Source organism: Leucoraja erinacea, unplaced genomic scaffold, assembly GCF_028641065.1.
Source record: "Leucoraja erinacea ecotype New England unplaced genomic scaffold, Leri_hhj_1 Leri_899S, whole genome shotgun sequence".
In the NCBI taxonomy this organism is placed as follows: domain Eukaryota; kingdom Metazoa; phylum Chordata; class Chondrichthyes; order Rajiformes; family Rajidae; genus Leucoraja; species Leucoraja erinaceus.
In genome coordinates, this window is record NW_026576838.1 from 1,626 (window position 1) to 15,789 (window position 14,164).

At 49.2% G+C, this 14,164-nt stretch overlaps 1 protein-coding gene across 1 annotated transcript in view; it reads left to right on the plus strand.

The window, feature by feature from the left end:
* The first annotated feature begins 5,004 nt into the window (after positions 1 to 5,004).
* The window catches only part of LOC129694999 (plexin-B3-like), a 58,421-nt gene continuing 49,261 nt past the window's right edge, over positions 5,005 to 14,164 (plus strand). Inside the window, exon 1 of the mRNA XM_055631759.1 lies at positions 5,005 to 6,103. Coding sequence (XP_055487734.1) covers positions 5,174 to 6,103 — 930 coding nt within the window. The 5' untranslated portion in view covers positions 5,005 to 5,173. The remainder of the gene's footprint in view (positions 6,104 to 14,164) is intronic.

The following is a 14,164-nucleotide window of genomic DNA, read 5'->3' on the forward strand; positions in this document are numbered from 1 at the left end:
TATATGTATAATAAATAAACTATTCAGAATTCGTAAAGATATATATCTATATTACTAAAAGTCTGATCCTGACCACTTCCTGTTCTGTATATTGATTTTAGAAAAAACGCTGCCACTTACGGCTGTGATTTTTGGCCATCTTACTCAGTCCCTCTTCGCTGCGCAGGACAAGAAGATTTTTCCGATAGATGAAAAATAAAAGTTATCAGTGTTTAAAAAATGGTGAGATTCTCTCTCCTGAAGACCACGCCCCTTCCGGATGGACTATAAAACCTGGAAGTGTTGAGTGCCTCAGTCAGTCTCTGTAAGATTGGGGAGCGAGAGGGTCACGTCTCTCAGTCTGAGGTGTGAATAATACTGAACACATGTCTACTAAACTGTGAGTGGTTTAACTGACCTGTCAGTGCGCTTAATGTGGTTTGAAAATGAAAATGTGGTTGGTTTGAAATAAAGCACAACAAATGGTTGGTGGTGGTTGATTTGAAATAAAGCACAGCAAATAGTTGGTGGTGGTTGGTTTGAAATGGCAAATGATTAAAAGTCTAAACATGACAACTTCCTTCCTGATTTCAGATAAAACTCTACCACTTATGGCTGTGATTTTTGGCCATCTTACTCAGTCCCCCTCCATTCATCAGGTGCAGGGGATTCTTTCCATCAATGAAAAATAAAAGTGTTATTAGTGTTTAAAAAATGTTGAGAATCTCTCTCCAGTCAATCACGCCATGAAGGCTACGCCCCTTACAGTGGGAGGGGGAGGGGTTATAAAACCCATAAGTGTGGGTGTGGCTCAGTCTCTGCAAGATGGGGGAGGGAGAGGTCACAATTCTGTCTGAGCTGTGAATCAACTGAACACACTGAATGTCTACTGGACTGTGAGTGTGGTGTTTATGTGGTGTTTTGTGTGGTTTTATGATGGTTTCACTCTGCTTGAAAAGGTATGAAACTGCATTTGAATTTGGTGGCCTTGCACCCTGCATGAAATGATATGAAACTGCATTTGAAATTGGTGGCCTTACACCCTGCATGAAATGGTATGAAACTGCACTTGAATTCGGTGGCCTTGCACCCTGCATGAAATGGAATTTTAAGGAATAGCCATGAGAAAACTGCCAGCCCACCAGCCGTGAGTGAGCTGCCATCACATCAGGTTTGAGTGACTGAGCTGCCACCCCAAGAATCCATTTGGCCCAGTGTCCATACTAGCCCTCTGGAAACCAGTCACTTCAGCCCACACCACCCATACTAGCGCTCCAGAAAGCCACCCCTCCCCACTGGCCACCAATATTGGAATTGGTGGAGAGGTGGAATATTGCATTGGGGGACCAGCCCTCCCGTGTGAACATGGGACCCAACGGGTCCCACTTAGTCTAGTATATATATACATATATCAGATTGATAGAGGGAAAATTGGACATATTTATATGTGTATATGCTAGACTAAGTGGGACACTGTCACACTGGAGGCCTGGTCCCCCAACGCAACCTGCTCCCCAACGCAAACCATCCTCCCAACGCAATATTCCACCACTCACGCATAGCCCCCAACTGTGCGGGCACAGTTCATTTCCCCTCATTCCCCAGAACCCCCTCCCCTCCTCCCTCTTCTTTCCCCACTCCTCCTCCCCCTCAATGCCTCTCTCACCTCTCCCTCACTCTCCTTTCCTATTCTCAGTCACTCCCTCCTTCCCTCAACTCCTCTCCTCTCCCTATCCCCCTTCTATCCCTCTATTCCCCAATCCCTACCTCCCGCACTCCTCTCCCTCAATTCCCACCCCTCCCCCACTTTCCCTCCTGAACTCCCTCACTTTCCACCCTGTCCCTCCCTACCCCCTCCTCTCCCTCAATCCCCCTGCTCTCCCTCCTCACCTCCCCAGTATCTCGAGGTTGCGCTCTCTTCCCCCGCAGCCGCGGCAACTGCAGCCCGCTGTGGCTGTGGCTGTGGCCGTCCCCTCCGGCCGCTTCTGCCCAACTGGCTGTGTGGCTGTGGCCATGCAATGGTGGGCGAGGCAGGCACCGCTGGTGAATGACAGGACAGGAGACCAATCTGCCTGCCGGTCACTGACAGGAGACAAGATGAATCTGCGCATGCACAGTTTTTAAGATTTTCAGACCTTAATAACTGAAACTATACCATCGATTGGAACAAATGTTAGTGCACTTGAGCACAGGAAAATGGCAAAAAACGCAAACAGGAAGAGCACAAGATCAGAGTTTTAGTTATGTACTAGACTAAGTGGGACCCGTTGGGTCCCAGTCACATGCAATGCAATATTGCACCATGGTGTGGGGAGTGGTGTGGGGGGGGGGGGAGTTGGCATGGTGGAGGAGGGAGGGGGGGGGGTGGGGAGAGGGAGGTTGTGTGGGGGACGGGGGTGGTGTGGGTGAGGGAGGGTGATGTGGTGGAGGGGGTAGTGGGGGAGGGGTTGGTGTGGGGGGGAGGGGATGGCATGGGAGGGAGGGGTGGCTTTGGTTGGTGGTGTGGGGGGGGGGTGGATGGTGTGGGGAGATGGGGTGGCATGTGGGGGTGTGAGGTGGGTGTGGGGGTTGGGGTGGTTTTTGGTGGGGTGGTGTGGAGGGGTGCGGTGGTGTGGGGGGTAGGGTGGTGTGGGAGGGTGTGAGAGGGGTGGGGTGCTGTGCGGGGGTGGGGTGGTTTGAGAGGGATGGGGTGTTGTGGGGGGGGTCGGGTGGTGTGGGGTGGAGTGGGGTGGTGTGTGGGAGGGGTAGGGGTGGTGTGGGGGGGTAGGGTGGTGTGGGGGGTGGTGTGGTGTGGGAGGGGTGGGATGGTGTGGGGAGGGGTAAAGGTGTGTGGGTGTGTGGGAGTGAGAGGGGTGTGTGGGGAGGAGGGGGAGGCGGGGGGATGGGGGAGGGGGTGTGTGTGTGGGGAGGAGGGGTAGGGGGGAACGTGGGGGTGTGAGGGTGGGAGGGACTCCACTCAACGGCCACCGGCCGTGGCACCTCAGCGACTTCCCGACTCCACACTGCGACTTTCCTGACTCCACACTTGCGGACTCAATCAGCACTTGTGGACTCAGCCCCGCCTCCAGGGCTTTATTCTCCAGCGGGTGCCGGAAGGGGCATTACCTTTATAGTCACTGACAGGCGTGAAGACCAACCTGCTGATCTCATGATTTTTTAAAGCTTCATAACTTTTGTAATCTTCCACCGATCGGAACAAAACTTGGAGCGCTTGGAGTAGAGAACGGTAAGATGGCGAAAAAATCCTGGCGATAAATGGAACCGTTTTTGCGCAAATTTTTAAAGGAAGCAAAGCTGGAAGTTATCAAGATGAGCGTTTTAGTAACAGTATAGATAGAAGATGGACGATATAGATAGACGATAGATAGATAGACGATAGATAGATATAGATAGATAGATAGATAGATAGATAGATAGATAGATAGATAGATAGATAGATAGATAGATAGATAGATAGATAGATAGATAGATAGATAGATAGATGTGTGTGTGTAATTCCACTGGGTGGCGCCGATGGCATTCTCACCTACAGTCTGTCTGTCCGTTTCATCTTTTTTTGTTATTTTTAGTGTGTTAAAAGTTTGTGTTAATGTTCTCTGGTTTGTTTTATGTGGGGTGTGGGTGAGGGAGTCGGGGGAAACTCTTTTTCCATCTCTGACCTTGCCAGAGATGCGATTATTTTCTGGATCGTATCTCCGGTCGCTCTACGGCCTAACATCGTGGAGCTGGAGGTCTTGCTCTGGACTGACTTTGAGCCCCACTGTGGGGTGTGGACTTACCATCAGAGCCGATTCCTTGCCTGGGATCGACGCTCCAACTGCGGCCTGCGGACTTTAACATTAAGAAGCTCAAAGTCTCGGGTTAAGACCCACGTCGGGATGCTTCAAAACGTGGACCATGACGTTCGACCAGCCCCGACCCGTGGTAGATTGCCCGGTGCGGGGGAGCTGAGATTTTCCGTTGATGCAGGAGCTTGATCGCCCCGACGAGGAGGCCCGCCGCCTGCTACGGGAGTAAGATTGTCCCATCAACTGAAGGTTAGAGGCCCGACCGCTGGAGGACCAAGAAGGGAGAGATTGAACTTTTGTTCGCCTTCCATCACAGTGAGGAATGTGGAGGAGTAAAGGGCCCATCCCACTAGCATGCGACCCGCATGCGGCAAGTGTGCCCAAACCGGAAGCGGGGGCCGCGCGAGTGACGTGAAGTTCAAGCGAAGTCCACGGGAAGTTCGCGCGTGTGGCACCGCATCTAGACGGTGCGCACGCCCGTCGAAGCGGTGCGTATGGCATCAAGGCGGCTGCGGGCCGGCAGGCCGTTGCCACGCGTAATTTTTGAACACGGTCAGTTTTTCGGAGCGATGTCGGGACCAGCTCCGCACAACTCCATACGGCTCCGGCGATCAAAGTGGGACCGGCCCCGCGAGGCCGTACGGCTCAAGCGACCACGTTAAGTCGCGCTTTCATGGTGTCGCATGCTCGTGGGACAGGCCCTTCACTGTGGTGGATGTTTATGTTAAAATGTATTTAGTGTGTTCTGTTGCTTTTTATTGGTATGACTGTATGGCAAATCAAATTCCTCATATGTTGCAAAACATACTTGGCTAATAAAGTATTATTATGATATACTTATATCGCGTTTCATCAAAACATCAATAATGCCTTTGTTTTAATGAAATGCAGTGAGCAAACGCGATAATTCCCGATATTTTCGATCTTTATATCTGCACCGCGAATGTCCGCTAACCACTTCCCTGTTTTTGTCCCTTCAGCTCCCTCTTGTATTACCTTTGTTTTTATCTATTTTCTGGACTGTAAAGTAAGATAACTGTGTCTCACGGTCACCCCGACTGGCACAGTTATTTACAGCGCAAAAACGGGCCGTTTTCGCGGTTTTTAACAGGTTTGAAAGTTCGCGTTTCTAGCATTAATAACATGTACTGGAAGTGATGTTTGTACCCCAGTTGGATTTTGCGGCTCTGTGGGTGAAGATCAATGACCCAGTGACCATTCGTGAAATCACCCTAAAGATTATTTCTGAAGATAGTGAAAAAAAAATACCAGCAGGAAATTCAAACGGAAAAGGAAGCGGGCGCTCGTGTCGTGCAAGTTGTTGCCATTGCACAGTGTGAGTTGTGAGCGCACACAGTATGGACGCGGGGCGCTTGTAGCCCTGGTGTTGGACACATCTCGCATTCATGCATCCTGCACAGGCTCTGCGGATCTGCCTCCTGCTCTCCAGCCTCCTGCTCGCCCGGGCCGCGGAGATCAGCTACCGCTTCGAGAGCAGCACCAACAACATGGCCATGAGCAGCCTGGGGGGCGGCAGGGTGTTCGTGGCCAGTAACAACTCCTTGCACCAGTTCACCCGGGGACTGGTGCTGGAGCACTGGGTCCGCACCGGCCCGCGTCTGGACGGACCGTGTGAGAAGAGCTGGACCAACACCACCAATGTCAACCGCATCTTGGTGGTGGACGAGGACCACGGATATCTCATCACCTGCGGCACCGTGAGGATCGGCGCCTGCGAGGTGCGCCAGCTCAGCAACATCAGCGATTCCCAGCAGAAGGAGGGCCGAGTGGCCACACTGGACTTGAGGGCCTCCACCCTGGCTTTCCCGGTGCCTATCAACAACTCGACCCACATGCTGACCGCCGTCACCTCCACGGGCGAGGACAGCAGGTTCATCCCCGACGACTGCAAGGGCGATGACAACTACTACGGGATCAAGGAAACCCGCATCTTCTTAAGGTCTCTGGAGGGCCCAGTGACCGGGAGCGTCTTCCTCAACTACGATTCCGACTCTCTAGAGCCGGTCGTAGACCTGCCAACCTCCCAGGAGCACCAATTCGTGCAGGGTTTCCACCTTAACGGCGCAATCTATATCTCAGTCAATGCAGCCAACGCCAAAGTCGTCTTCGCCAATGTTTCTAGCATCACGGAAGGCGTTCTGGTCAGCGTCTCCTGCAGCTTAGCTGGGAGTGGGCCCCTCCAGGTCTTGTCGTCTGCCCTGGTCAGCACCGCCGGCTCACAGTCCTTCCTGGCCGCTGTGTTCTCTCGCCAGGAACAGCCGCAACACAATGCGCTCTGCCTCTTCGAGTTGGGGCGCTTCAATGCCGTCAAAAAGGTACGTTTTGCTTGGAAGATAGACACAAAATGCTGCAGTGACTCAGCGGGACGGGCAACTTCTCTGGGGGGAAGGAATGGGTGACGTTTCGGGTCGAAACCCCTATTCAGACTGAGTCAGGGTTTCGGGGTCGTCGATTTCACAGTTAATACGGGGGGCGGGGGGTTTCATGGGAATCTGAGGGGCCAGAGAATGTAGTTGAGGCAGGGACAACGTTTAAGAAACATTTAGACAGTGCATGGATAGAACAGGTTTAGAGGGATATGGGCCAAACACACGGGCAGGTGGAACTAGTGTAGATGGCGCATGTTGGTCGGTGCGGGCAAGTTGGGCCAAAGGGCCTGTATCCACGCTGAATGACTCTATGACTATGACATGGAGTATTGCATGGGGGGAGATTTGCCAACATTGGTTAAATAAAGATTGTTCATTCGGGCAGTTGGTCAAGTATAAATCTGGTATAAACAAGAGTCATAGAGTCTTGCGGCGTGGAGGGGTGGAATATTGCAACCTTCACGTGGTCCGCCCTGTTTCCACGAATGCAATCAACCCAGCGTGCACAATCAAATAAGATCAAATAGAACAAGTTGACCTACAACTTTAGGCTGTGCACGCCATATGCAAGAAGAAGAAGCAGCGTGGAAACAAGCCCTTCAACCCAACTTGCCCACACTGACCAACATGTCTCATCTGCACTAGTCCTACCTCTCTGGCAGCTTGATCCATCCACCCACCACCCTTTGTGTAAAAAATGTTACCTATCGGGTTCCTATTAAATGCCATATATATAGACAGTGCCAAGGACAAGAAGGCTCTGCAGAGAGTAGTGCGTTCGGCCGAACGCACTATGGGAACTTCACTCACCCCCCTGCAGGAACTATACAACAGGAGGTGCAACTCCAGAGCAAACAAAATCATGAGAGACCCCTTCCACCCCTGCAACGGACTGTTCCAGCTGCTACGGTCAGGCAAACGCCTCCGTTGCCATGCGGTGAGAACGGAGAGGTTGAGAAGGAGTTTCTTCCCAGAGGCATTTCGGACTGTAAACGCCTATCTCACCAGGGACTAACTCTACAGAACGTTTTTCCTTCTATTATTTATTATGTAAAAAAATATGTGTGTTATGATTGTGTTTATAATTTGTTTGGTTGTTTTGTTGTTTGGCTTTTGCACAAAAAATCCGCGAGCATTGCCACTTTCATTTCACTGCACATCTCGTATGTGTATGTGACAAATAAACTTGACTTGACTTGACCATAAAAGCTGGAGTAACTCAGCGGGACAGGCAGCATCTCTGGAGAGAAGAAATGGGTGAGGTTTCGGGTCTTCAACACCTTGTCCTACTGATTCACTACCTTCAGTATCTGAAGAAGGGTTCCGACCCGAAACGTCACCCATACCATACCATACATAGATATAAAATACAATAAACTGACCATGAAACCTTGAATCAGTTAAAACTCGAGTACAACAGATAGAACAAAGGGGAAGATATAGAGTGCAGAATATAATTCTCAATTTAATTTACATTATTGAATCCCATGTGGAATAGAAATGGGATGGATGGAAGGATAATGATTAGAGCTCTTAGCTCAGTCAACATTCACATCCACTGTGGCTCTGTGATTTCCCCAGATTTACTAAAATTCACCATGTTAGATAAAAGAGGAAGTTGACATTGCTAAACTTGCAAAATAAGGAAGTTGATGACCAATATGCAGAGTGTGATGTAGCAGGAAGCCTGCAGGAGGGTTGAAGCCTTTTGCTCCAAACACTGAGCCCGATGGGGGGAGGAGGGGTGCAATGCTTTTCACTGTACTTCAATACACCTGACAATAACAAACCTAAACCTAAATTCCTTAGTTCCCACTTGGGATTAGGAAGATCATGCATGGAAAAATGTTGGCAGAAGGTATAAGATCTTCCAGAGGGAAAGAGGTCCAGGAGACAGTGGTAGAGACCAAAATGGCAGCTTTAGTTTAGTTTAGAGAAACAGTGCAGAAACAGGCTCTTCAGCCCACTGAGTCCGCACTGACCAGCTATCCCCGCACATTAACACTATCCTACGCTAAGGACAATTTTACATATGTATACCAAAGCCAATTAACCTACAAACCTGTACGATTTTTTTAGTGTGGGAGAAAACTAAAGTTCTCGAGAAAACCCATGCAATCATGGGCTGAATGTAAAACTCCATACAGACAGCACCCATTGCCAGGATCGAACCCGGGTCTCTGGCGCTGTAAGCGCTGTAAGGCAACAACTCTACCGCTGCGCTGAAAACATATTAATCAGCCCATCTCCCACTTCTAAGGATGGAAATATCAAATATCAGAGGGCATAGATTTAAGGTGAGAAGGGCAATGTTTAAAGGAAGTTTGCGGAGCATAGTTTTTACACAGAGTGGTGAGTGCCTGTAACGCTGTCAGAGGTAGTGGTGCAGGCAGATACGATAGTGATTTTTAAGAGGCTTTTGGATTGGCATAGGGATATGGGTCATATGTAGGCAGGTGGGAGTTGGTCTTGGCATCATGTTCAGCACATTGTGGGCTGACGGGCCTGTTCTGGTGCTATACTGCTCTATGTTCTAACTGTTCAAGTGGACATATCACTAGGGAGAGGTAAAATCCTTTTCAGGCTCTTAAAGAATGGAAGGAGAGATAAGTGCTGATTTGATTTTGCAAACATCTTTAGAGAAGGAACTGGAGGATGGTCATCTTTGTGTTTAGCCCCAGGAGATGCTAAGTATTTCTCATCCGTTTTTACCGATAGCTAGATTACAGAAGTTAAGGAATTGAGGCATAGGAGTTGTGATGTCTTGGGTCGTACATGGATTACCAAATAGTGGGCATTGGCGGCATTAGAGAGCAGTGAGCTGGATAAGTCTGCAAAGCCCCATCAAGCAAAGATCCTATAGCTCGCTACAGGATCTTTGCCATCAAATACATCCTTGGACCTTGTGGGAACCTGGGTCAAACAAACTGCAGTAGCTCTAGCAGAGATGGTCCAATCACTCAGTAGGGGGGAGGGGTGGGTGGTCCAATCACTAAGTCCGGTTGGGGCTGGTTCAATCACTGAGCCCTGTGGGGGGGAGGGGTGTGGTCCAATCACTGAGCCCAGTGAGGAGAGGGGAGGTTCAATCACAGAGCCCAGTTTGGGGGGGGGGGGGGGGGGTAGGGGTCATCCAATCTCTGAGCTGTGAGCGGGTGGTCTGGAAATAGAGGCACAAGCTAAGATCCTCCGCTATAGGATCGTTGGGCACAAGGTTCCCTGAATGTGTAGGAAGAAACTGCAGATGCTGGTTTACACTGAAGATGGACACAAAATACTGGAGTAACTCAGCGGGACAGGCAACATCTCTGGAGAGAAAGAATGGGTGATGCTTCGGGTCGAAACCCTTCTTCAGACTCAGAAGGTGGTGAATCAGTAGGACAAGGTGGGGTAGAAGGTATTTGGCACGCTCGCCTGCATTGGAAAGAGTATTGAGTGGGAAGTTGTTAGCAAGACCAGTCTTGTTGTATTGTGTGCATTTCTAATCACCCAGCTATAGGCAGGAAAGGGTGCAGATAAGATTCACCCAGATGCTCCCTGGATTTTCAGGATTGAGTGGTAAAGAAAGTTTAGATAGACTGCAACTGTTTTCTTTGGATTGTAGGAGACTGAGAAGTGGCCTTATTGAGGTGTACATGAGATGTGGTGGGTGAGTTTTATACACAGAGAGTGGTGGGTGCTTGGAACGTGCTGCCAGGGGTGGTGGTGCGGGCAGATATGATGGTGACATTTAAGGGGCTTTTCGATGGGCACATGGATATATGCAGGGAATGGATGGATAAGGATCAGTGATTGGACCATCTCTGCAAGAGCCACTGCAGTTTGTTTGACCCAGCTTTCCACAAGATCCAAGGATGTACTTGATGGCAAAGATCGTATAGCGAGCTATAGGACCTTTGCTTGATGGGGCTCTGCAGACTTATCCAGCTCACTGCTCTCTAATGCCACCCTCAGCAACTTCTCCTTTGACTCCTCCCACTTCCTCAAAGTCCAAGGCATAGCTATGGGCACCCGCATGGGCCCCAGTTATGCCTGCCTCTTTGTAGGGTACGTTGAACAATCACCGTTCCAGGCGTACACTGGCCCTTTCCCCAAACTCTATCTCCATTACATTGATGACTGCATCGATGCTCCTGCACCCATGCAGAACTCATGGACTTCATCAACTTCACCATCAATTTTCATCCTGCACTCAAATTTACTTGGACCATCTCTGACACCTCCCTCCCCTTTCTCAATCTCATAGTCTCCATCATAGGAAATAGACTATTGCAAACCCACTGACTCCCACAACTATATCGACTGCACTTCTTCCCACGCTGCTTCCTGCAAATACTCTATCCCCTACTCCCAAACTGCGCCCAAGATGTGGTGTTCCATACTAGGACATCTGAGATGTACTCATTCTTTAGATAACGGGGGTTCCCCTCTCCCATTAGAGATGAGGCCCTCACTCGTGTCTCCCCGGTACTCTGCAGCTCCGCCCTTGCTCCCCCTCGTCGCAACAGAGACTGAGTCCCCCTAGTCCTTACCTTCCACCCCATCAGCTGTCGCATACAACACCTAATCCTCCGAAATTTCCGCTACCTCCAACGAGATCCCCCATTAGCCTCATTTTCCCTTTCCGCCTTTCGCAGAGACCCTTCCCTCCGCAACTCCCTGGTTAACTCATTACTTCCCACCCAAACCACCGCCTCCCCAGGTACTTTCCCTGCAACCGCACAAGATGCAACACCTGTCGTTATACCTCCTCCCTCGACTCTGTCCAGGGACCCCGACAGTCCTTTCAGATTAGGCAGAGGTTCACTTGCACCTCCTCCAACTCACCTACTGTGTCCGTTGTTCAACATGTGGACTCTTAAAAATTGGCGAGACCTAACGTAAACTGGGCGATCGTTTCGCAGAACACCTTCACTCAGCCCGTGTAAACCAACCTGGTCTCCCGATTGCTGGACACTTTAATTTTCCCCATTCCCACACGGAACTTTCGGTCTCCTCCATTGTCAGATTGATGCTAAACGCAAATTGGAGGAATAGCATCTCATATTTCACTTTGGCAGCTTACAGCCCAGTGGTATGCATATTGATTTCTCTCACTTCAGGTAGCCCGGCATTCCACCTCTCTCTCTATTCTTCCCCCACCCAATCACACTAACTTCTCATTTTCACTCCACAAAGCCAACAACGGCCTGTTTCCTCTATCAGAATGACTATTTTGCATATCTTTCATTCATTGTTCTTTATCTCTCCACCGTCTAAAAATCTCACTTCCCTTATCCCTAACCAATCTGAAGAAGGGTCTCGACCTGAAATGTTACCCATTCCTTCTCTCCAGAGATGCTGCCTGTCCCGCTGAGTTACTCCAGCTTTTTGTGTCTATCTTCGGTTTAAACCAGCATCTGCAGTTCCTTCTCAAACAGTATATCTGGCATCAGGTTCAGCACAGACATTTTCAGCTGAAGGGCCTGCTCCTGTGCTATGCTGTTCTATGTTTATGTAGAAGGTTCCAATGTAGATCTGGAAGGAAAAACTTGCAGGACTGTGGGGTCCAGTGGAGTGAGTAAGAAGGGGTTATGATGAGAAGACAGGAGAATTGGGTTGAGAGGGATAGATAGATCAGCCATGATTGAATGGCACAGTGGACTTAATTGGGTCAAATGGCCTAATTCTGCTCCAAGAACTTAGGAGAGAGGCAGGGCCAGGACAAAGTCTGGCAAGTGATAGGTAGGTACAGGTAAGAGGGATCTTGATTGTCAGATGGGTGAAAGAAGGCCAGAGATTGGAAGAAGACAAAAGACTGAGAGACAAAGGGCAGAGATGGAAATCTCTGTATGTTTTTCTCAGGTGACGCTACGCTGATGATTCAGCTGCACCCTTTATGATGCATTAGATTGTACCCCATAATTAAATACAGCCAGTATGTATCTCCTAGTATTTACAGATGCGAGCAGTACAGTGGCGCAGCAGTAGTTGCTGCCTCATAGCGCCAGAGTCCCAGGTTTGATCCTGACTACGGATGCTGTCTGTACGGAGTTTGTACGTTCTCCATGTGACCTGCGTGGATTTTCTCCGGGTTATCCGGTTTCCTCCCGCATTCCAAAGACGTACAGGTTTGTAGGCTAATTGGTTTTGGTTAAGTTATCCCTAGTGTGTAGTCCACTGCTATTGTATGGGGTAATCGTGGACTGTGGGCTAAAGAGCCTGTGTCCACACTGTATATCTAAAGTCTAAATGACCCAGAGCTGCTTTGCTTTGGTTCAGAGTTTTATTAGGGAGAGATACCGAAGACCATCAACGTAATCAAGTGCCCGTTTGGTCACCCATTTCATAGCAACTACAAATGCTTATTTGTGCTCAGATAATGTGCAGAAATGATAGGAAATAATCTCCAGTACTGGTCAAGATTTGTCTTTGCAACAGATGAGGATTTGTAAATCATAGAATGGAAGAGCATCTTATGATCTTATGAATATGCTACCCATGAAGTCCATTCCAACTCTGTACTAAAGCACTTCACCTGGTCTCCTCTCTCTTCTCTCACCATAGATCTGCATGGTTTTCTTTTGTCTGTCTCTGCGCTGCCTCTTTGAGTGCCAGGTTGGAATCATAGAGTCAAGCAATCATCCAGCATTAGCACAGGCTCTTCGGCCCAACTTGCCCACACCGCCCAACATGTCCCATCTACACTAGTCCCACCTGTCTGCGTTTGGCCCATATCCCTCTCTCCATGCACCTAATTGTTTCTTAAACGTTGTGTTAGTATCTGCCACAACCAGCTCGACTGGCAGCTCATTCCAAACACCCGCCACCTTTTCTGTGAAAAGGTTACCCCTCAGATTCTTATAAAATCTTTCCCGTTTCACCTTAAACCTATGTCCTCTGGTTCCCAATTCCCCTACACTGGGCAAGAGAGTCTGTGCGTCTACTTGGTCTATTCCTCTAATTATTTGATACTCAATAAGATCACCCCTTGTCCTCCTGTGCTCCAAGGAATACAGTCCCAGCCTAAGCAATCTCTTCCAATTGCTCAGGCCCTTAAGTCCAGGCAACATCCTTGTAAATCTTCTCTGCACCCTTTCCAATACATGGTGCCCAAAACTGAACACAATACTCTAAATGCGGTCCCACCAACATCTTATATAAATGCAACGTGACATCCCAACTTCTATACTCAATACTTTGACTGATGAAGGCCAATGTGCCAAAAACCTTTTGGCCATCCTATCTACATGTGAAACCACCTCCAAGGAAGTCTCTGCATCCATTACTACCCCCAGCGCTTGCTGTGTGAAATATTTTTTAAATGCGTGTGCTTTTTGGATATTTTGCACATCATCAACATTCCATTCTTTAGTTCTTGACCTCTCTACTGACAGAACAGTTTCCAGTTCCTCTTTACCAGCCCTGTCTGCACATGTTCTGATTTGAGATGCCTCAATCAGATCCCTTCACAACCTTCCCCCTGCTTTACAACCCCCACCCCCTCCCTCCTCTCCCCTCCCTACCCACCAGTTCACCCACTTCCTTATCCCAGGAATTGTTTTTGTAGATCTTTTCTGCATTCTGACCTAAGTCTACAGATTAGGTAGTGTAAGTGTGCGTGCTCAGAGCTGGAAGGAAAACTCCGGCTGTTGCTGAACCACGGTGAAGCAGTCATTTGACTTCCTTGTTCTTGTAAATAAAGCCACATGATTTATTTACCCATTTGCTCAAGGGCCCCAATCGCTTTTAATGTTTTTATGCACAAATAGCCTCGTGTCTCTCTGTTCTTGTATCCATTTTAGAATTGGACCACAGTTCAGTTCAAGGTGGTGCAGAGGTAGAGGCGGTACAGCGGTAGAGTTGCTGCCTTACAGCGCCAGAGACCCGGGTTTGATCCTGACCATGGGTACTGTCTGTACGGAGTTTGTACATTCTCCCTGTGACTGCGTGGGTTTTCTCCATAGTGTGCGGGGATCACTGGTCATCATGGACTCAGTGGGCCGAAGGGCCTGTTTCAGAGCTGTATCT